The 24,813-nt window shown below is 39.5% G+C and overlaps 1 protein-coding gene across 2 annotated transcripts in view; it reads left to right on the forward strand.

Moving 5' to 3' along the window:
- The window catches only part of LDLRAD4 (low density lipoprotein receptor class A domain containing 4), a 324,657-nt gene that overhangs the window by 126,418 nt on the left and 173,426 nt on the right, over positions 1 to 24,813 (forward strand). For both annotated transcript variants that reach the window (XM_044426637.1, XM_044426638.1), the window contains one exon: positions 19,749 to 19,889. In XM_044426637.1, coding sequence (XP_044282572.1) covers positions 19,749 to 19,889 — 141 coding nt within the window. The remainder of the gene's footprint in view (positions 1 to 19,748; positions 19,890 to 24,813) is intronic.

Here is a 24,813-nt window from a genome sequence, read left to right on the forward strand (position 1 = left end):
TTGCCTTTTTCTTTCTTGTAAACCTTTTCACCTATAACTTCCTGTTTTGTACTGTTTGGAATTTCATTTTAATAGGTTACACTTTGTATAGTGGCTATGGGCTTGATCACCCTTTAGATTTTGAGGAAAGCAATATACTTTCCCCCTTTAGATGCCTCTCAAATAATTTTCCACACCAAAAACATTGTTAAAGTTCATTCAAGTTCATGGCATATTTTTACTTGCATGTAGCATTTTGTATTGGAGGAGGCAACCTAGGACCATCCAGATATTTTGGGTTCATTTCCAATAATCTTTGACCATTGGCCATTATGACTAGAGTTAATGTGAGTGGTTCTCCAAAACATCAGATTATTTACCCCGAAGGACTGGCTTTCACAAGCACAGTGGAATTTCCCATATCCAAGTTTCCTGATTTCCTGGAACTGATTTTCTGTCCCTTATGAGACTGATGTTTAATGAAGATTGCAGTGCCATTGATCTGGAATACTGATTTTCTAAACATTTGAAGCTGCCCAAAACTGTTTACCACTAACAGGGTGAATGTGTTTTCTGAGAAATGACCATTATACTTCATTAATTTATTTCAACTTTTGTCATTGTCTTGTTAAAAACAAATCTTCTGGTTTCCCTCTGTAGCTGGCCTGCTGCTAGAGAATGGTGGAAGAGGAACTCTTTTTCTTCATTGCCCTTCAAAGGTCACTGTTTAGGGTTGGTAACCTAGAGAGTTTAACCTTTCCTTTTCTTCTAAGAGAGTTACAGCCAGTGCAGTGGAGGCTCAGAGTATTCTTGGACAGCTATCACTGAAAGGTGGTCAGTGGAGGCATGCTATACCAGCCTGCCCCAGAGAATCAGTGGAAGCATAACTGGACTGGCCAGAACTACTCAGCACTGGACCCAGCCAATACTGCAGCTGGCCCTTCCCACGTACACTTGCCAGCCAGCCAAGAGCTGCACATCTGCACAGCGGCTTACTGCAGGGGCCATCTGCCTCCCTAGCCATTTCATAATAATCACCAGCATGAGGTCCCTCTGTTCCACTGACTGCCACTGGCTGCTTCTTGGCAGTGGTTAAGTACTGCTTCCCGTCCAGATCATCCACAGCAGTGGGAGTATTAAATTCTACCACCTCCTGGAAAAAGAAAAAGACAATTACCTCTTCAGTGAGGGGGTTTCACTCCAAGACTTATCCCTCCCCCAACCCCCAATCCCCTACCCCCCACTTCTCAGAAATGGGATGTTGTAAAAAAATATGTGCAATTTTGTCCTGATATCTGCAAGGTTTTCGTTGTTGAAATATGAGAGCTTGTTTTGTTTTTGCTGTAGACATTGGCAATCAATTTTGGAGGTTTTCTGTTCTACCTGAAAATGAAATTCACAGTTATTTGGGAAAATTACATACAAGTCCTTCAATTCTCAAATTATGGCAAGTGGGAGAATAGAGCAGAGGAAGCTCAGCTCTTTTTACCTTTTGTAAGATAGTCCCTTGACTATTCTTTTTATTATCTATTCATTTATTTATTTCAATCACACTTCATCTTTCTGCCAATTAAAATGGCATTCCATGTGGCTTTTAAGAAGACTGAGGGAGCTATGATTGGTCAACATTGAGGTGAATTAGGATATGAGATTTCAAGAAATCAAAGACCAGATTAAGTATTTATACAGGCTACACAAATTTTATTCATGGCTTTGTGGAACATTCTTGAAAGAGACAAGATAAGTGAGTGATAAAATAGAAGTTTTGATGTATCAAAGGAGAACAGGATCTCTCCCCCAACACAAAACAAGAAAAAACAAAACATTTTCCCTTGAAATTAATACCATTGTCCTGCTAAGAACCCACCCTTCATGTGGCTTACTGTGATCGTGGCTATTGAAACATACTGGTTACATTTAAAATCCAAGATTTAGCACAATGGGTGAATGGATCACAGCAAGCCTAAGACTTTCATGTTTCCCTTTCCTTCTCCCATACAGCTATGGTGAAATGTTGGCTTTTACTTAACCACAGTGAGCTATGGATTTGAATCCAGAACTGCTACATGATTACTTTAAATAAAACAGCTCTATAAACATGGTTTGAACTCAGCTTGTTTTAAATAACCAAACATGGTTTGAACTCAGCTTGTTTAGTCAACAATGTCTCACTTTAAACAAACTATAGTTAATGTTTACAATGCAGTAAGCCAAGATAAAACTGGAGGCAGAAGCCAAAGCTTCTAAACAAATTCTTTTGGCCATATGACAGGGAGAGAGGGCAAGAGTACCACATGAGCCACCTGCCCGCTCCCCAGGGTTGTTCGTATTACACTGAACCATGGTTTAGTGTAATGCTTAAACACAGTCAATAGAATTATTGCTATCTGGAGCATAACAAAGAATGCTGGAGAGGCAAAGGAATGGACAAATGAATACTTCCTTTCTTTTTCTCTTGTCCCTGCTGTGACAACTTACCATCATCAGTGATTTTGCTAACTGTGGAAGATGGCCTCTTTCAGAATTCAGTTTGTAAGCTCAGTAAATCCCAGGCAGGCTTAATGATCATATTCATGATCTGGAATGAAGAAAGGCAGATCCATCCTTCATGCTTTGCAGACATCTCTGAAATTTATGATGGGTCTTGGAGCCGATCCCTTCCATCAGCATCCTGTACTTAGTGTTTAATTGGAATTCTGGGAATATTAGAAGGAGCAGGGCTGGACTGCAGTCACAGAAATGCTTGAAAATGTAGTAAATCAGTTCATATTGTGAACCGACCCTTAAAAATAGTGTCAATGGGGTGCTAGGGACTAAGTGCAAGAAAGTTTGATTTTTGGCTTCTTCATGCTACAGAGGGAATTAGAAATACAGTAAAAGGATGCTTTATTTATTAATCGCAGTTTAAGGCAAGCTACTGGGCATTGTGCTCCCAGTAAGATATATTTATCTTAATTGGGGCTTATAGAAATAAAAACCACACTTAAAAGGCAAATTCTGTGATCTACACAGACTAGATCTACACACCCATCATAGACATAACAAGTAAGGTGACAATGAAATTAATATACCCATTTATTTGCAACATCTTTCATAATCTGGTATGGCATTTGAAATATTTTATTTTCTAGCATATTTCTAAAGCTCAGAAACTTACATTTTTGCACTAAATGACTAGTGTTCTTTGTTTTCTACCATGGAAACTGCTGGAAGTGAGGACTGGAGATCACTTGATCTCCATTTCACCTTCTATACTAGAGAAATAAAAAATACAGCAGCAGCATGCCTTGCAGCAAACTTCGTGAGCTTGAATCCTTTTATCTCCTAACCTAAAATTAACAGCACATTGAAATCCAAAAGCTTACAGAAAAAACTCCCCATAAAGCAAATTTCACATAATACGCCTTTACAAACATGGGGTAAAGACAAGTATGCGTTGGCCTTGTGGTTCCTACTTAGAGCCATTCTCCCTGGAGCTGTTCTTAAGACTAAGTTTATAGTGAAGCATGAGTTCAGCATTTAGCATGAAAGAATTCACTGTCCCCACTCTTTCCTCACCATTGTCCACAGGTCAGTTTTCTGGGTCCAGAAGATTCAGTGAGGGTGGTGGGTGGCTGTGTGTCCTCTGTAAAAGGGCTCCCCCCTCCAATTTTGATTTTAAAAAAAGGAACTTTCAGAACGCTTGCCCATCAGAAGTTATTACCTGGACAGCAGTCTGAACAGACAGGTGCCCAGGTCACCTAGTCACAGTCTTCCACACTAAGATGAGATATACTGTATTCATATTTTAAATATACTAATTATTTCTAAATTTGCATATATATTGCTGTCATTATTTATCTTCATTTTTGGTGATCCGTTTCTTCTCTTTGGGAGACATCTTGCACCCTAATTAAGAGCAAGTACTAGAATCCTCAGAGTGGCAACTGCCATAGTGTACCCCTGGGAGGAATCCAGTGCAATTTTCCTGACAGCTGCCAGTCTCTCCTCTTTTCCTCCACTCCTGCCCTTAATAATAAGTGATGCTTGGCAGCACTGTGGTGGTTAAGCTCATGGCTTAAGGCCAGAATACTGAGAGTTGCAAGTACAGCCACAATATTATGCTTTCCTGCTGGAAAAATAGTACTGTGGCAGAAAGTGGAATGTGAGTTTGTGTACTTTGCCTCAAGGAGGCAAGAGCTACCTACATAAAGGATGGATGTCTTCGGGGAAGAGTTACTGGAAGGGTAATCACATCATTCTAAAGTTTGGAAGAATGATATATCAAGGGGTTTCCATTGTCTTGGCAGAGCAAAGAGTGATCATTCATTTATTCATTCCCAGATTCTCTACAAAAATATTGTTGGCCTCATTTCAGTTTTCATAGATTCATAGAACAGTAGGGTTGGAATGGGCGAAGGAGGCCATTGGATCCAACCCCCTGCTGGTGCAGGATGCCGGGTCACACCAGCCCACTCAGATGACTGTCCAGTTTCACCTTGAATGTCATTAGTGTAGAAGAGGCCACCACCTCTCTTGGCAACTAGTTGCACTGTCGTATTGCTGCAACAGGAAGTTTTTCATGGTGTCTATTCTGAATCAGGGATGCTGCAGTTTAAGTTTGTGGTCCTACACTCAGAGATGAGTGAAACTTGGTCTTTTCCTTCATATTTGTGACTGCCTTTGAAGTACTTATAGCATGTTATCATATCCTCTTGTAGTCTTCTCTACTGAACATTCCCAGCATTCTCAGCCACTCATCATAGGGCTTATTTTCCAGCTCCTCTTCGTTGCCCTCTGTACCCTTTCTAGTTTTTCTGCATCTTTTAAAATCTTGGTGCCCAGAATTAGACACAGCATTCCAGGGGAGGTCTGATTAGTACAGATTAAAGGGGAACTAGCTCCTCTCTTCAATTTATGCTTCTATTTATCCATTCCAAAATAGTGTTTGTCCTGTTTGCTGGCTGATATCTAGCTTGCAACATATAACTTTATGCAGTAAGGTTTCATCTTATGGTTGCAGTCTCTCTCAGGATTGATGCATTGCAAGGTAATTGATTATTGTAGTTATGGAAACTGTATTCCTAAAACGTGATGATAATATGAATCATTTTTGGCCCTAATGATCCTGGGCCCATATATACAATCTCATGAAACTGAAAGAAAAATAATGCTTACATTTTCTACAATTTTGGAATTGCACCATGGCCCACACTCATCCTTTTGTATTTATTTATTTATAGCTACATTTTTGTATGTCATCCTGAGACATCTGTAGTGGATGGGTTAGAAAAGCTTTTAATAGATAGATAGATAGATAGATAGATAGATAGATAGATAAAAGTTCCTCAAAGCTTGTAGTGGTTTTGGTTGTTGTGAATAAAGGTACTATTCTGCTCAGGTTTTCATTTTTTTAATTCTAATAAACTAATGTTCGTTAGAAAATTCAACTAATGTGGCTACAAGCACTGAAATAATGAAAATAATGTTAAAGATTTTAACAAATCTGGCCTTTGTCTTTGCAAAATTATGAATCACCTCCCCAAAGTAAATGTCTTCAATTTCACATTCAATAAATGAAGTAGCAAGATGGCTTTTGCTCACCTTTTACCACATTAAGGATTTGAGAAAGATGGTGATTGCCCAAGCTGATGGAACTTTTCTTTACAAGAGCCCTTCTCCCTACTCCATCAAAAGCATTTCTGATATGATGCCACTACAGGTTACTCCTTGCACAAACACTCCAGCCCCACGGTACATTTTTGGACTCATAGGCACCTTTGAGAATTGGAGAAAATGTTGTGGGTACCACCAGAAAATGGCTCTCATGTGCCTAATCCCATGATGGCTGCTCTGAAGGCTGACTAGTCAAGAGCCAGTGGAGGAGATGAACAATGAGGCTAGAGACTGAGGAAAATGGAAGGAGTCACTTTCTGGCCCACCCAGTCTTCTTCTATACACACAGATCTTTCCTCTCTGTGCACACTCCCTGTGCCAGCCCCCTCCCCCCACTGATTCTTTTACCAACCCCTGTCCTCACTATTTATCTGTCTTCCTCATCCCTAGCTGTCTGTTGTGGTTGGCCCCATTCATTCTACAAACGAACCTTCAAAGGATGTGGGAATTGATTCTGAGTCAGAATAGAAGGGGTGGTTGGAATCTGCAACTGAAATGCCAAAGCCAGTGAACTCAGTGATTAGTCAGATGGTTGTTGAGAGTCTCTCGGTTTCAAACACTTTGGGAAAGCTTAGTGAGCTTGCTAATGAGGAAGAGGGTGGACCAAGCGTCATTAATCCTGGGGAATGGCATCAGGTAAAGAGAGCAGTCCATCTGAGAAGTGTCAGATGTTCCAAGTGTATCCAGGATGCTTCAAGGAGTATTTGCCTTGAAGACGTTGTATGATCATTTCAGTTTGGAAGAGAATAAAGGTATTCAGTTTGGAATCAGCTTCAGATCATTAAGCCAGTTTTCTCTAATAGTCAGTATTTTATCTTTTTTTTCTTTTGGCATTGACTATTGCAATTCTTTTCACTTGGACCACAAAGCCATCCAGTAATGCCAGCATTAATGTAATAAAGACTTTCAGTTGTTTTGTTGTTGTTACTATCGCATTTATACCCTGCCTTATTCCTCTTGCAAGGAGTTTGGCTTACATGATCCTTCTATTATATCTTCAGAACAACCCCATGGGGTAGGTTAGTCTGGGAATCTTTGACTGGCTCAAAGTCACCCACTGAGCTTCATGGTGAGTGAGGACTAGAATTCAGATTTTCTAAGTCCTAGTCCAATTCTTCAGCCATCACACTTGTTAGAAAGTCATTTTCTGAGTTTGTTCGGAAGGACTGGGAGAAGATTGGCCACATCCCTGCCTTCTTTTTCCCACTTCTGGTCTTACTTTTTCTCTCCCCTTCTACACCTTAAAATTATTGTTGCCTTGAACAATTGATCAGCACTAAGTTCCAGGACTGGAAACTTGGTTCTCTAACATCTTTCATGGGAGTGAAGATTGGAGGTGCCCCTGCTCTAATCTGTCCAATTGTCTGGAGAGTTTCTGAGTCCAGTTGCCAAGGCCTCCTTTCTGCAGTCTAGCTCTTGGAATGAACTAAAAGAGACACTCTTTGGATTTTCTTGCTAAGGCTAAAAATACATATAAAACTTAACAAAATATCATGGAAAAACTTGAGGACATAAGGAACCATAGCAGTAACCATGCAGTCTTGCTCATAGGGGAGGTTTTTAGTGAAAAATTCGCTATTAAAATAATGCATAGAGTTGTCCAAAGGAGTTTATTTTGGAGAAAAGGTCAAGGGAAGAACAAAGGAAGGCAACAACCACACACTGAGAATTCCAAACAGATCTAATATGCTTAGTTTAAAAGCATATGCAGAGCGATGGTGGGTTGCTTCAATGTCAGTAGGGAAGGATTCTGGCCCAAACCTTAGGGTTGCTATCCATGGTTCTGAACCTACTTTGGGACTGGTGTTCAGCACTGTGGATAGCTCTTTTAAAAGGTAAGGCTAGAAAGATGATATGTTAAGAAGTCCCAGACTTAGAGCCAGTCATATATTTATAGCAGTCTGAGATCAGGGAAATCCAGTCTCTTAGTGGAGATGGTTAATATTTTGTACAATGGTGGGGACTTCTTAATTTCTGATATCAATGGCCTAGTCAACAAATCAGTATAGTATTTAGGACACAGTCCTGTGGCCATCAGACACTGTGGCCATGGGAAAACTCTGAGACCCAGCTCTGACCTTGGAAACACACTCAGAGATCAGAGTTAAGACTCCAACCTTGGAGTGCCACCCCTCTGTCTTCACAGCTGGACAGATCTTTTGAGACAAGCTGTGGCTCCAGTGTCAAATTAACAACCTGAGAGCCAGGGGTTTCTGGACAAACCGTGTGTGTTGTGGGGAGGGGAATGGTGAGACTCTCCCATGACACAGTATATCCTGGTGATGCTCCAACCTGTCTACCTTACATGCTCGTGGAGAAGATGTAGATGGCTACAGTCAGCTATCTAAATCTTTTGAAGGGTAGGAGAATTGTGGGGATGGCCCTCACCTCTGCATCCCTTCCTCCCTTCATTGGGTAGCTGTAATCTTCTGAGTTTGTTGGGTCGTGGACAGTAACATTGGATTGCACTACCAGTGGCAGGATCCACTTTGCTAACAGACTTGAACTTGAATTATAAGTAGCTGTCCAGTTCCAATTAGATAAAATATTATGCAAAGAAGGCCCAATCCAGTGAAGGAACTGAGCCAGAGGAGAAAAGTTCTGCATTATAACATATATGTGTGCAATATTTGGAAATTTGATAACTTAGATTGAGCACTAGATTTTTGAAAAAGATTAGCTCACCTTCTTCTCCAGTCTGAACTCTTTTAATAGAACAGGCAGCATTTGCCAGTAGTTTAACGAGTGTTCTGTCGAACAATGTAGTTCTGTTCATGCTAAGAAGTGAAGTGCAAAGGAACTTGAAAGCATTAAGCATAATCTAATGGGATGGGATTGTATACGGGTGAGTAGACACAGCATGTGTAAATAAGCATTGGAAATGATGATGGCATTACATTTTACAGTTCAGCATTTAATGATTGACGCTATAGTCAATGTATACATGTGTTAAATTCTTCTGCTACAAGTTTCCTTGGTACTTGTTATTCAATCCATGCTATTTGTTTACATTTTAACTTTCCCCCCTTTAAATATATATTGTTGTTTGGAAGAACTACCTTTTTCAAGATGCAGTGACTTGCTTCTTTATGATGCTAAGCCAGCATTACAGAATCTACATGGGAGACTCTTCAAGGTGCCCTTCCTAAATCAAAAAAGTTACTTGTGCAGTCACTCTAGAGCCCATGAGATTAAATAGTTTAATAGTGTGATCCTATACATGTCTATTCAGAAGAAAATTTCATTAGGACTTACTGCCAGGTAAGCGTTTCTTGAATTGCAATTTAAAGCTATGTTATATTTCCTCTGTGCGTTAGCTATTGAATGCAGGTTCCTAGAAACTTATAGTTGATGTCTTTTAATATGGTCTACCAGAGTATGGACATTTTTGAAGAACTGATGCAAAATTATTTCATTCAATCTTTCATTAGATAGTCAGTAGCTGAACCATTGGTGGGATATTCTAGATAGTGCTACAGTATAAATTTTGAATTTGGTAACTATCTTCTTAAATGCTGTGTAATTGCTTTAAGGCAAAAGATTATAATACTTGCATACATACAGTTCCTTAGTTTTAGTACTCTAACCAGACATTTAGAACCATTTGCCTGATTGTAAACAATGTGAACTTAGCAAGAAAGAATCAAGATGTGATACATCCTCTAAGCATTAGTTTCAACGTGTGCTTATTTCCAGTCTTTCTTGATGTGTTTATATAGAATACATGAGTGCACAACTTCAAGAGGTCTAGCCATGTTAGTCTGCCGCAGAAAAACCAACACATCCTTGTAATACTTCAGAAATGAAACAATTTATTATGGCAAATGCTTTCATGGCGTAGAGTAGGGATACATGAATATCTCTTTGTTCATTCCAAAGGGATTCATTCCTGCATGCCCTCTCCAAGCAACCATGCACAAATGATTAATGTTTTTCCAGAACTGAGCACAAGCATGTAGTACACTCAGACTCCCTAAGCGTTCCTTTTATCTCTGTTGCCACTCTTTATTTTGCCTTTGCCCTCATCCAAGGGCCCACCAATCTTACTTGGAACAGGGGAATGATGAGGTGATGATAGCAGTGGCTACTTAGCTTTTCGGGAGGCAATCTGGGATGTCTGGGTCCCAGTGTTCCTGTTCGAAACACTGCACCATTTGTGTCAGTTGGGAGGCCTCTGCAGCAAAACAGATACAAATAATGCCTTGCTTTGGCTAGGAACGTTGGGAATTTAAGTTCCAGCATCCCTCCTTAGCAGTCATGCTCCCCCGGCTGAGGAACTGCTGTGTGTGCTGCTACTTCTCCCCTTTACGTGTCCCAGGAAATGTGGTGGGCTGTTGGCTGAGCACTAGAAGAGGGAAGGAATAGTGGTGGCCACCATATCAAGCATTCAGTTTGTCTGCCATGAGTTGCTTGTGAGTAGCTAAAAGGAGAAATTCACATTTATGAACTCTTGTATTATTACTTGTGACATCTACTTCAAGAAGTGTAGATTTCTTGGAGATGATAAAAGGAGCCATTAGATGGCAATGAAACAGAAGCAGTAGAACCAGTGACAATTCCGTTGGAACCTCAATATATGCAAAATAACCATGGTGCAGTTCACACAGCCATCATCAATGAGAGCACCATCTCTTTAGCAGGACTGAGTAAACAAGCATGTTTAGTGGAACTGAAGCTATTGGTTGAATTCAGACACAAATCAACAAAATCGAACTTTATCATAAGCGTAACATTGTTATTTCATGGAGGAGTTTCTCCTGGAATTTTTTTGTTCAAGAAGACCTTAAAGATCAGCAACAGAATCTTAGGAGCTTGAAATACTTGAATGTTGTCCTTTTTGATGCTTTAGCTTGGAGTCCTGCACTGAGCAGGGGATTGGACTCGGTTACTGGCCCCTCGCAACTCTACTGTTCTGCGATTCTGTGATGTCAGATGTGTCAGACTGGCCTGTGTAGAAAGCAGAAGGACATTGCTGGTCGGTGACAGCATATATTTATGTGTATGCCACCCAGTTGTTCCATAGCACATCTGGGTGGCTCACAACCACAAGATAAAAAACACAATAAAAACATAATAAAAACCATAAGACATTAAAAACCACAATAAACTAAAACAATAAATACAGCAAAAAATACAAAACCAAGGTCTTATGGCAATAAGTTATTAAAATCACATGGGAAGGCTAGAAGATGAACAAGCCTGGTGTTGTGCCTGATGTTACTGGACCCCGTGATGGTGTTGCCACAGTCAGTATGAGGACAGTTGGCATCTGGCTTGTTACAGCTCTGGTCCCTGTTGTGTGTTTCTGTTATGTGGCAGGTTGTTGCCTGTACGTGGCGCTTAGGAAGTGAAATGTGATTTGCTTGCAAGTGAAAAATGTATGGAATGCTTTTGCAAAGGGGGTTTTTTTTGAATAAGTTTTTATTCTTACTAGATCTAACAAAAAAAGAACTAAAAAGTCATCAGTCATCAAAAACATCAGACCTACTGGGTCAGCCCCCCACATTTTTTCTTTTTATGCTAAACTATAAAGATATTTAAATCTATGCATAGTCCCGTTTCTCTAGCCAATAATAAAAAGAATCCCAAGTTTGATAGAAGTCTGTATCTTCTTTCTCCTTCAGAGACAAAGTCAATCTGTCCATTTCAGCACAGTCCAAGATCTCTTTTAGAATCAGTTTGTCGGTAGGTGGCTCTTCACTCTTCCAATGTTGGGCAAATGCAATCCTCGCCGCAGTAGTTACATGTAAAATCAAATACATTGCTTGTTTACCAACACCATCAGGTACAATGCCTAATAAGAAAACTTCAGGTTTAAATGTTAGAGGTTTTTGTAACATTTCCTCAAGCCATTTGTGAATTTGAATCCAATACTTTTTTGCCTTATCACAGGTCCACCACATATGATTTTTATTTATTTATTTATTTATTTATTAATTAAAACATTTCTATGCTGCTCCTTGCCGTAGCCTCGGGGCGGCTCACAGCATAATAAAATACACAATAAATTAAAACAATAACAATTAAAATATATACATTGGAATAAAATAAGCCGCCCTGGCCAGATAAAATTCAATGATATTAACATTTAAAATGCTGCTTAAATAAAAAGGTCTTCGCCTGGCGCTGAAAAACAAATAACGACGGCGCCAGGTGGACGTCTCTGGGGAGCGCATTCCATAACTTAGGCGCCACCGCTGAGAAAGCCCTCCTCTGAGTAACCACCCTCCTAATTTCCTTCACTGAGGGCTCCCAGAGGAGGGCCTCTCCCGCTGATCTCAAGGGGCGACTGGGCATATATGGACGTAAGCGCTCCTTCAGGTAACCAGGACCCAAGCCGTTTAGGGCTTTATAGGTCATCACCAACACCTTGAATTGGGCCCGGACTTCAGTGGGGAGCCAGTGAAGCTGACGGAGAACTGGAGTCATGTGAACATAACGTCCAGTCCCCGTCAGCAGCCTGGCAGCTCTATTTTGAACCAGTTGAAGTATCCGGACCGTCTTCAAGGGTAGCCCCACGTAGAGCGCGTTACAGAAGTCAAGACGGGAAGTCACCAGTGCATGAGTCACTGTTGCGAGGCAGTCGCACTCCAGATAGGGGCGCAGCTGATGAATCAGCCGAAGCTGGAGGAAAGCGCTCCTCGCCGCTGCTGTTACCTGAGCTTCAAGTGAAAGCTCCGGGTCGAGGAGCACTCCCAAGCTGCGAACCTTATCCCTAGGAGGGAGTGCAACCCCGTTCAGGACAAGGTTCAATTCACCTTCTCCGAAGCCTGAACCGCCTACCAACAGGACCTCCGTCTTGTCTGGATTGAGCTTCAGTTTATTGGCCCTCATCCAGCCCATTACCTCGGCCAGGCACTGGTTCAGTACAGCCACTGCCTCACCTGGATTGGTGGAAAACGAGAGGTAGAGCTGGGTATCGTCAGCGTACTGATGATTCCGCAGCCCACACCTCCTGATGACCTCTCCCAGCGGTTCATGTAAATGTTGAACAGCAATGGGGACAGAATGGACCCCTGCGGCACTCCATGGCATAGCTGCCATGGCGCAGAGCCATAGTCCCCCAGCACCACCTTCTGGAATCGGCCATTGCGATAGGAGCGGAACCACTGCAAAGCAGTGCTTCCGACCCCCAGTCCCGCAAGCCTATCCAGAAGGATAAAAAGTACCTGGTTTGTGTTTACATTTCCAACATCCATTTGACATGTTTGGAAACATCTTAGCTAACCTATTTGGCAACAAATGCCATCTATAAAACATTTTATACAGGTTTTCTTTGTATGAGGTTGCTAATGTTACTTTAATATTTCTTTCCCACAGCTTTTGCCATTTCTCTAACTCGATATTATATCCAAAATTTTGTGCCCACGTTATCATACTTTCCTTAGCCTGTTCATCTTCCATTCTCCTGTCCAGGAGAAAGTTATACAATCTTTTAATCATTTTCTCATCTGATTTAAGAATCACGTGGTCAAATGGTGTTAACTCCTTATAAAAATCCCACATTCTATAATCTTTAGCATATCTCGATTGCATTTGAACCTTGTGCCACCAAGAAATATTAATTCCTTGTTCTTGTATTTCTTGATTCAATTTCAGTTCTCCATCATTATCCAAAATATCATATCTCACAATTGTATCAAAATTCAGTGCATTTGGGTATACAAGAGATTCCATAGGCTAAAGCCATCTTGGTAATTTAGTATATAGTTTTATCTTTAACTTTTCCCACATCGACATTAATGATTTCCTAATATAATGATTTAAGAAACAACCATGTACCTTACATTTTTCATACCACATATAAGCCTGCCAACCCATTTGCAAATCATCCCCTTCGAGATACAAAATTCTCTTATTTCTTAAAGTTATCCATTCTTTTAGCCACGTTAAAACAGAAGCTTGATAATACAACAGTCAATCAGGAAGACCAAAACCCCCATTCCGTTTAGCCTCCTGAAGCATTTTTAATTTAATCCTTGGTTTCTTCTTTTTCCATATAGATCTCGAGATTTGGGTATTTAAATCATCAAAGAATTTTTTGTCAATTTTTATGGGAATCATTTGGAATAAAAACAAATGCTTTTGTAATATATTCATTTTAACTAGTGCTATTCCTCCCAACAAGGATAATTGCAAATTAGCCCATTTTTTCAAGTCACTCTTAATTTCCTTAGTTTATCATAATTATCTTCTTTCAATGTAGTGCATTTAGCTGTAAGAAAAATTCCCAAATATTTAACCTTTTTGACAATTTGAAGATCTACTTTTTCCACCAAAGTTTTTCTCTGCTCCAATGTAAGATTTTTTACTAACAATTTCATCTTGTCTCTGTTTATTTTCATCCCAGTAACATTGCCATATTCTTCAATCCTTGGTAAAAGTTTGGACATTGTTTCCAAGGGTTCCTCAGTAATAAAAACTAAGTTGCAAAAGTTAATTGGGTTAACAAAAATAGCATTAGTTTACTGTTACTTGATATGAGTCTCTACACTTCCTTCCGTCCTTTTGTCCTTCTGTCCTTCCTTCCTTCTTGATGTTCTAGGAAAAATATCTGGCTATAATGATTTTGAAGAATCCCACTGATCTTTTAATCTGTAATTACTAATACTTTCTACCTACTGGAGTTAAGGATTATTGTGTAACTGACCAGCTAAGGACTGCTAATTGCCACTTGAAACTGAAGAAGGAAGTGGAATAGCTTTGAAAAGTTATTTATAAAACATGGTCATGCTGGTATGTCTTTAAAAATTGGATCACCCTATCTCTTGTCTCTTCTATCTAGACAAGCTGTGTAACAGCTCAATTTATTGAGATCTCTCTGGTGTGTACAATTGTTCAGTGTGTATTACTGCTGGTTAACTTGTCTGTGCAGTTCAAATGCAATAGTTGGTTCCTAACAGCAATGTTAATTTTTGTTAATACTTTAATTAAATATTTAGTACATTTCTTATTATCCAAATCACTAATAATGGAGCAATTCTGCCTCTGCATGCATTGATGGAAATATGTATTAGCTGATCTTCAAATATGGAGGAATTTGTTTTAAAAACTATATTTTTTTACAATTATACAATATACAGGAAAACTACAAAAAGATACCGACACAGTTATGGAGGTGATATTTACCTTTATGTATTATATTTCTATCCATCCATTTTTTCTTTTCAGGAACTCAAGCCAGTTTACCTAATTCTCTTCCTCCTTTCAATCTTAACCCCACAACAGCAACCCTGAGAATCTGTGACTGTCCCAAAGTCACCCAGTGAACCCCATGGCTGTGTGGGTCCTAGGCCCATACTCTTAACCACTACACCACAATGGCTGCTTAAACCACCTTGACAATAGGACCACTGTGGTGTAGTGGTTAAGAGTATGTGCCTGGGACTTAGGCCGTTTGAGTTCTAGTTCCCGCTCAGACATGAAGCCAAGTGGGTGACTTTGGGCCAGTCACAGTCTCTCAGCCCAACCTACCTCACAAGGTTGCTGTTGCAGGGATAAGACTGAGACCAGAAGGAAAAGAATGATGCAAGCCACTTATAGTTCTTTTAAAAAGAAAAAAAGCAGGATAAATAAAAGAGAGAGATGCCTCAGCGTAGTTATAGAGCACGTGCTTTGTGTGCAGAAAGTCCCAAGCTCAGTCCTGGAAATCTACACGTACTGCAGGGGAACAGTCTGAAATCCTAGAGAGCTGCCGCCAGTCAGTATCAACAGCTCTGCACTAGATGGGCCAAATGTAACATCATATGTTCTATTCTTGGTCAGGCTTCCCATGTTCAGGGGATGAAGCCATCATTTCCGAAGAAGTGACATAGTGTGGGAGAGAATTCCCTTCAGGATTGACCCCAGTTAACCGCACCTTCCTAAAAGTCCATCTTGGTAGAATCTGCCCAGCCTGAGGAAGACATCCTTGGGAGGTGAGGACTCCAGCCGAGAAACCATATCTGTCTTGAATCGTATGGACATCCTCTTTGGAGGATGACCTAGAGATACCTTGGAGTCATTGGCTTCTTGTGACTGTGCAACAGGTCAGGAGATCCTCAGCTCTCAGGATATATAGTACCCAACACCTCAAGACACAGAGAGTGCCCCCTCTTTCAATTCAGAGGCAGAAGCCACCTATTTTAAGGAAGTACAGGTACCTAAAGGTACAGGCTGTCAGGCCAGAATGGGTCTACCCTAGGAAGAAGACCCTGAGTAAAGGGTTATTCATGAATGAGGTTCTGCATGTCAATAAGACATTCTCTCAAGTGACTCTGCTGGTCAGCAGCTGTGTCCTACCAGGGGTCTCAATGCTTATACTGTAGTATTAATAATAATTCCATTCTGGAATGCCAAAATCACAAAGCTCTCTGGGTGATTCACAGTGATCCAAGCCTTTAGCAGTTTCAAGCTTTCTGTTCCAGCTAGAGAGTTGCTAAAATAACATCTGTACTGGAGTCCCTAGAATTGCATTTTCTGCTTGTGCTTTATGGGAACCTGTGTGTACAGTTTGCTTTGCTTTTAGTGGGAAGGCATTTTAATGACAAGGCATTTCTCCTAGTGGAATTACCTACTCAGACTGATTTGTATCTTAGCCTAAATCTGGGACTACCCATTTCTAAATGGATGGACTCACCTTCTTAGTCACCCTTAACATGCCTCAAAATTGAGCCCAAACTTCTGAAAAGTGCAAGGATACCTATGATGATCAGCCAACAGCATAGGCATTTTTTCTTTTTCTAGATGAACTTTTATTGGATTGCTCCCAACTGTCAAATAATATCATTCAACTGAAAAAATGAAAACATAAATACAAAAAGAATAGAGAATGCAATGCACATATAACCAAACTGCAAACCAAACTTAATATGGGTTTTCATAAAATTAATAATCATACAAAATTCTTACTGGAATCACGTCTTTCCAAAAGGATCTGTATTGTATTCCTCAATGCTATGCTGATTTTTTTTTTGTTATAATGTAAGAAATACAACATTTTAGTTGAAAAGGTATATGTATGATAGGAGAATGAATCATATTTCTCGCCTAGCTTACCAGCTCAGCATTGTTACCAACTGCAGCATTCCAAAATACCCCAAAAGTAATTGGCCAGAGAAAGGCCCCAAAAGTAGTTGGCCAGAGGAAGGCCACATAGTAAAAACACCACAGTTATACTGTCCCAGAAGGGAGGGGGGATAAGAACAAAATGAACTTTGTGTAACCCACAGCTAACACGCCAGCCTGACCTCAAATACGGTAATTATGCTGCTTTATGAAAGTTGTGCCTTTCTAGTACTAGAGCTGGGTTGAGGAAGAACTGCTTAAAACAGCTGAGATTGGGTGGGAGGAAGGGAGGGCGGCGGGGGGGGTTGGTTTTACTTCCTTTATGTTTCTTTTCATAAAGAAAGTACATCACTAACCACACATGTTAATGTGTAAGACACAACGGCTGCGTTGTGCTATCTAGTTTTCCTAGTCTTGAGGAAAATGTGTGTGTGTGTGTGTGTTCATGGGGTAGAGGGTGGTTTGTGGTTTTTCAGATGTTTGGTTTCCAAATCCCATTATGCTGGCTAGAACGGATGGGAGTGTTAACTCAGACCATCTAGATGGGCACAAATAGCTTATATTGAATTCAATTAATTAATTGGTGCTAAGCATATATAGTTTCTATAAACTGCCCTTAATGCTGAAGTACCAGACTATTGAAGGGACCATTCATCTTGATATGACCCTGCACCATTATTAAGATCTTCAGGCCTGCACTGGGGCAAATGTGAAAGAGCTTTCTCTTGCATCTCACCCAAGCTGTATAATACTGTCCATCAGGAACTGCAATTAACCCTATTCTCTTGGCTTTTAGAAAGTGTGACAGCACATCTTTAAAAAAACCTTTCACGTTCATTATGTTTACTGTTTTGATGCCTTTGTTTGTATAATTTTAAGGTTTTGTTTTAAATAGATGATTTTCTAGCAGATAAGACAGCATATAATGTATGTAATTAATAAAGATCTGAAGTTCTGTATGTTACTTTTTGGTACGCTTGATGAAGATCCTTGCAAAGAAGAACAAGCTCTTTTACTTGGCAGTCTGTTTTTAAAAAGAAACTACATTCTTTTTATCTAAAAGCAAATATAAGAGAGGCTGTGTCTTTTTATGCCAAGCTGAGGAAGACCTCAAAACATATTCAGTGGCATGACAATGCTGACATCTGGGAATTCAGCACATATGGTGAAACAGTGACTGTTGCACTCCCTAGTTTGTTAATCTCCATGTGACAGTTGACAATGGTGGGCAGATATATAATTTTATAGGCCTGAATGGATTCTTGCAGATTACTGTATCAAAGCTGAGACATTTTTCAGCTACAAAGCTTTTTTAAAAAGGCAAGCACAGGAGGTAACGATTCTTATGTCTCATCCAGTGCTGGCAGAGTTCCAAGCAGACATAGAAGCAGACAGCTCTTGTTCAGGGTCAATTCAAGTAAAGGATGCATTATATAGAATGTCCAACTGCCCTAAAAGAAGAATATGGAAGTATACATCAAAAAATTAAACTAATTTTGAGATTAAATTTTGTAAGCACAGCTACTGTAAACTTAAATGTAAATTCAGAGTTAAGGTCATTAGTTGGGGGGTTTTTTGTATATTTTTGTAGCATGTAATTAATATCTCAAATATAGTTTGCAGATGGCTTACACTATTCATACTTAGAAATTTGGCACCTTCAAATGAAAAGCTTCAAAATTAAGAAAAATCCTTGTGTACAGATTCCATAAACAGAGTTTCAAGATAGTATTTATGAAGCTGGATCAAGACCTTCATGTGAACAAGAGGCTTCCTTGTGGCTTGACATGGAAAGAACTATGTGTTTTACTGATTTCCATCTACTGAAGACTTCTTCAAACTAGTACCTTCCAGATCTTTTGGACTACAGTTCCAAACATTCCTGACTCTTGGATGGCCTGGCTATGACTGGTAGAAGGTGAAGACCAAAACATATGCAAGGCACTAAGTTAGGGACACCATGAAACAATATGAGTTCTGTTTGTCTGTATAAGACACAGGATTGGAAGGAAGACATTTGGATTTCTTTCAAACATTTTGTTTATATAAATTAAGGTATGTTTTAACAGAGTATTTACATATAAATGTGTATACATCCCATGGATTATTTATTTCATTTCTATACAGCCCATTGCCCAAGTTCTCTGGACAGTTTACAATAGACTATGAAAGCAATAAAATGCAATAGAAAAAAACATTAACAAGATTTTTTTAAGAAATAAATGACATAAAATACATTAAAATACAATAAAAAGATTCAGCCAAGAATAAAAGAAAGGCACCCAGATAATAGCACAACTAGCTTACTCTGAATTGGGCTTTTAATGTTATACATATTTATTCTACAGTAATGAAGCCAGGGTACTTATGACTTACTCCTATGTATGATAAACTATAGCAACCATTTGTGGATTAGGTAATATATGTCATTCTTATCACATTAACCTGTTGTAAGGCAAGAAAAATAAAGTTGGGATTTACTGAGAATAATCTCCAGTGGCAGAATTGTTCTAGTGGGTTTCACATAACCTATGAGTGACTGTTGTCAATTATAATATATAAAATTGTGTTTCCATGTGAATTGACTGTGAATTATTACCCTGGCTATAATTCAGTCCTTGCTTTGCATTCATTGTGTGAGAGAAAGGGATCCACCCATATCTTTTTGTAACATTGAAGAATTGTTTAAAACGGAAAGTTAAAACTGTCAAATGGTGACCTGGGAATTTAAACAACGGTCCAAGTATTTCTTAAGAAAGGAACTGAAGAGCAATGTAACTGATGCAGCTTTGTTGGAAATCACATCAAAACAAAATTGTCCATCTCGTTTGTTCTATGTATTGCTGTTTTCAAATTTTGTGTATCATCTGAATTACTGACAATGTAAATGATTATGAAACTGTATTGCAATTTATTATTTATTGATCAAGTAAGAAACAATCTCCATTCTAACCCGCATCTGCAGCTGGATTGATTTTATTCATTTTAAACATTGGCCTTGGATAGCCTTGATATACAGTGAAACTGATAATGTATTCACTTGTCCTTTTCTTCTGTTCTTTTTTCAGAGTGCAAATTCACCTGCACCAGTGGTAAATGCTTGCATCTTGGCTCACTGGTCTGTAACCAACAAAATGATTGTGGGGATAATAGCGATGAAGAGAACTGCTTGCTTGTAACAGAGCATCCACCTCCAAGCATTTTCAGCTGTAAGTACTGAGTCCCTGTGTGCCATTTCTGAAATTCACAATGAATGCTATTCTACTTCATAGTATGCAAATATGCAAAATGTAATTTTCTGTTAGAACCACTATGGATACTGAATAGAAACGTTGGGATTATCTAAAGAGTCCTTTCCATTATCCAGGAGTGCTGTTGGAGTATTTATACGAAATGCATTTACCTCTGTTGGGGCACATGTAAAGGAATAGCTTCTGTATAGCTTGAAGTGCCTGATCCTGCCTAATCCTGGAAGTTAAACAGAGTCAGGCCTGATTAGAATCTGGATGGGAGATTTGAGCCCTGCATTGCGCAAGAGATTGGATGGCTTTTGGGGTCCCTGCATGAGTCTATGAAAGACTTGAACACAGTACAGTCTCTATTATATTGAAAATGTGCTTTTGTGCCACATACAAATACATTTGTGGGAGAATAGGAGGAAGTGCAAAGGTGATGTGTGCAGGGAGCTGACCCTTTAATTTTTTTTTCAATCCATTAAGCTATCTATGTAGGCATGAGGGAAAAGGAGTAAAGGTGGTTTTTTTTAAAGGAAAAAGGAGATTTACTTCTGAATAAGCTCGGTTGAAGTTATGTTGATTTACTTCTGAGCAGAAGTAGTAGTTGTTGTGCTACAAAAAAGACACTGGAAGAAATTCCAAACATTTTTTTTCCTGAGGGAATGGAGGGGGAAGCAACTTCTCTTCAGTTCCAGATTAACTCTGTGTGTTGTGAGTGGGGGTAGAGACACCTTGGGATGGGGCAGGAAAGTGATGAGGGCTGATTTCAGTGCTCCCAATGCTGAGCCGAGCCAGGAACAGCCCTTTTCACACAGCACTTCAAGCAATGTGGAAGGCTTGTACTCTTCACAGATGCATACCTCAACATTAGCAAATACTGCAGCAGCAGTAACAAAAACATGAAAAGCCGAGTAGGGCATTTTCTTTTCCAATTCCACTAACTCTCAACTCGCTAAAACCATTCCTGCCCTCCCCTGGATAGTCCTGCCAGCTTAGCACACACCAGAATACATACCTTGGAAAAAAGCACAACATAGAAAATCATCATGATATAGCTGGTCTCAAACTATCAGGCATATAGAGGCAGAAAGTAAATGCAAGGGCAGTTTAGGATGTCTGTCATGTGACCTGCCAGTGAAGTTGGGCAATACAACACCAGTAAAAATGCCTAGCATATATCCCCCATAATCATAATTGTAACTTGTAATTTTCTTTATCATCTGTTTTCTCAGTAGTTCTATTTTTCCTATTTCCTACTGATTTCCTACTGTTTTTATCAGCTAACTAGAAGTGCAAGACATTTTTTTAAAGCAGACATATTTTCATATACCACTAATTATCTCACAGTACTAGCCATATTGAATTCTTTATTAGGAAATCAGTGCTTCATGAGCTAGTAGATGAGCAGGAAGAGAAAATAGGACTGGTTTACATGCCATGTTATCTTTGTAACAGGCACTTTCCACTGTATAATTCTTCTCCCCGTGGTTCTCAATATCTAGAGTAATAGAACCCCAGGAATGGCTATGTATGTCCTCTGGGATCATCCAGCATGATTGGGAAAATCTATCAGCTGTCAGCAGTTTGCCAATGATGGAGATGATCAGGGGGATCCACGAGGCAAGCTGTTGTACTTTAATATTCACAGTGAAGCTTTCTGCTACACATGTAAAGTAATGTTAGTTTGGTGTCCTGTATTGTGCTGGGAATGGTAGGGAAAATTATTCTTTTAAAATAGAGAAAACAAACTGTTCAGTGTGTTCATGTGGAGACTTCATCTGTGCTTATTCAGTTATGTACTTGCTGAAAACATTTTAAAGTTTTTTATGGAAACATGTAATGGCGATTAATACCTCAGCTGGCTATGGAACTGATTTGTGTTTGGACATCCTACCCCATATACTTTTGAATGAGAAATAAACATGGTTTGGCTGTGCTTCAAAAATATAGAATCTAATGCATGTTTCTTAACTTCTGACCTTGTGGTTTGAATCAAATTACATTTTTCGTTGTGTTACTAAGAGATATTTAATGGCTGTAATTTAACAACCAAACATATACCTATGGAGCAGAATACAACCTAGCTGTGTTCAGTAAGTGAGTTGAAGGGAAATTCTATATATCCTTTATGCATTTTCATTAGGAAAATTTTGGAGAGGTTGTTCATAAATGTACATATCAGCTTAGCATGTGTGGCATATTTATAGCACCTGCTTCCTATCAGCAATCCATGTATGTCATGGCTTTCTATGATCTACCAATCCTTTCTTCTGCATCAGGTTAAGACTCCAGGTTTAGTGGTATGACCTTTTCTTTGAAGCAGAAAACTATTTGGTGATAGGTCACTGTGGAAATTTCGTCAAAGGTAAGTGACCTATCAAGACTAATTGGCTGTCTAGCGTATAACTGTGTGGTTTTCTGGGAAATATATAGTGGGGCCATAGGCTTAGACCTGAAGCTTAAGATTAAGAAGACAGTAAGATTGGACATTTTCTAGGACCCCAGTACTGGCAGTGTTGGCTTGCAAATTGGCTGCCCAATAGTTTTCCCATTCCCATTTGGAATCTAAGTCAACAGGATGTAGTATGAGAGAATTCCATACCCTTCTGAAAAAGAAAAAGCTCTTCAGAGAAGGTGTGAGGATGGCTCTGAGAAGGCCTCATTGAATTCCTGTTTTGTGTGAATACATGCATCAGCTTCACTACTATGGTTCTATTTTAAACAGTGGCAATTCAAATGTTACTAAAAAGAAGTGGTAAATTTTCCTTATTTAAAGCATTTATCTGCTTCCCAGTAGCAGAAGCTGTCTGGATAGTTCCCCAAGTATAGGTTCAAATAATAAAATACCAAATATTATTAAAAGTAGAATCTGAAATATATTAAATCAACTGCAGAATAAAAACAAAACTAATACTCGAAAACAGGCAGGAGCAGCAATATGCAAAGCTTTAAAAAGCCCTTTCTGGAGAAGTCATTCCAGAACTGAGACCCCACCACAGAAAAGGCCCTCTCTTTAATAACCAGCCGCTACACCTAGTTTGTCTGGAGCATCTGTTCAGAGGCATTGGAACTGGAGATGGCTTTGGGGTCTTGGTAGTTACAGACAGGAAGAGCTACTCCTTCAGATTTCCTGACCAAGTTGCTTAAGCTCATAACGGTGCAGTACCCAAAGCACTGTTTTAGCAAGCTTACACTATCTAATCCAGCATAATAAATAAGTTAACAGCTTAAGCTGATGAAAAGTGCTCTTAAATAAGAGACTGCTTGTGCCTCTAATAACAAGGCTGGATCCAAGAGCACTCCCAAACTGAATCTGATCCTTTGCAGGGCTGTCCATGATAGGTTGAAAACCACCTAGCTTGAAACCAGCAATCCACTAGCGGAGCTTCCATCCTATTTGGATGCTCAGCTCATTAACCTCATTTAGTCCATTTCTGCATCCAGGCACCAGTTATGAGCACCCACTGCCTCACCTGGTTCTGATGAAAAGAAGGGACAGAACTGGGTGCCGTCCAAATATTCTTATTGACAAACAAAAGAAGGAGGTCCATTCAGTAAAATGCAATGTGAACAAAACAGTGGACCATAAGAACAATTGTATTGTATGAAACAGAAACTACATAAAAATTAAACATGGATGATAATCAAATTGGTGAGCACCTGTATATCAAGTAAGAATACTCAGTGTACAAGTAGCCATTTGATCAAGAATACTTATTGCATGGATACACTGAGTCTCTATTTGACAAATGCTGAAATACTGATTAATTGTATGATGGAAACTCTGGATCCAGAGGAACAAGCTTGACTACCATCTATAACAGTTAAAGAAGATAGTTGTTTTGTCATTCTGAAGAAGGAAAAAAAATACAATCCGTATAATCAGTTTTACTATCACTGGTGTTTGCTCATTCATGCACTTTCTGTTTTCCTACAGTACAATTGTTCTTATGGCCCATTGATTCATTTATGTTGTGTCCACATATTACTACCCCCTCATGGGCAATATTCAATATTGCCAGCCCATCAGCACTCATCAGGTGAGAATGACAGCATAATGTGAAGCCAGTGCTTGCTACATATGAATACCAGAAAATAGCCAGAATTGGTGTTTCCAGAAAAGGACAGGTTGTATTCCAAAAACAGTAGCTTGGACTAGTTTCCAATGTTGCTGTAGCAGATGCTAGTTTCCCACTGTGTTAGCAGACATTTCTGCTAATGCAACAGCACCATTGGATATGGCCCAGTGATTCTTCTGTTTAATACATGAATTTTGCTTCATGTAGAAAGCAGTAAAGAACTATTTTTAAACTTTCAGCATATTGCCCTAACCTAGCCAATGGGCCATACTTAAGTATGCAGAGGCCAGCTTCCCCATGCATCTCCCTGGCTAGCTGGGGAAATACTTGTGGAAAGAGAAACCTGTAAAAAAACCTGCTGTCACTGGATCAGCAGGGGCTGAGGCTCCTCTGCTTCTCAATTCCCAAGGCAGAGTGCATTGCGGGATTCCAGTCTCTTCCAGGCTGCTTCATGCGTGTTCTGTTGGGCTGGAGCCAGACTGAATGTTTTTTTTTTTTTTTGGATTTTGTGCAAAAACAGACACCAGCTGTTTCTAAGCATTTCATACGTTGATAGCATCAGGCCAGGTGCAGTGATACAATAACTTGTCAGCAGTTTAAAATTACTAGGAGGGCTAAGTACTGGACACTGAATTGTTCAATTAATTAAGGCATTGTAGTGGTTACTTTAATTACAGCATTCTGTACTTTTGTATTAGCTCTCTTATTTGTAGGAGCAGGGTACTTAATAATCAAATCCACCAGTGACAGAAGCGGTAAAGATTTATCATCATGTATTTCCTTATTACTGTTGGTGCATTATGCTTTTATAGTTGTAA

The sequence above is a fragment of the Varanus komodoensis genome, unplaced genomic scaffold, assembly GCF_004798865.1.
Source record: "Varanus komodoensis strain SLA01 unplaced genomic scaffold, ASM479886v1 scaffold17, whole genome shotgun sequence".
Taxonomy (NCBI): domain Eukaryota; kingdom Metazoa; phylum Chordata; class Lepidosauria; order Squamata; family Varanidae; genus Varanus; species Varanus komodoensis.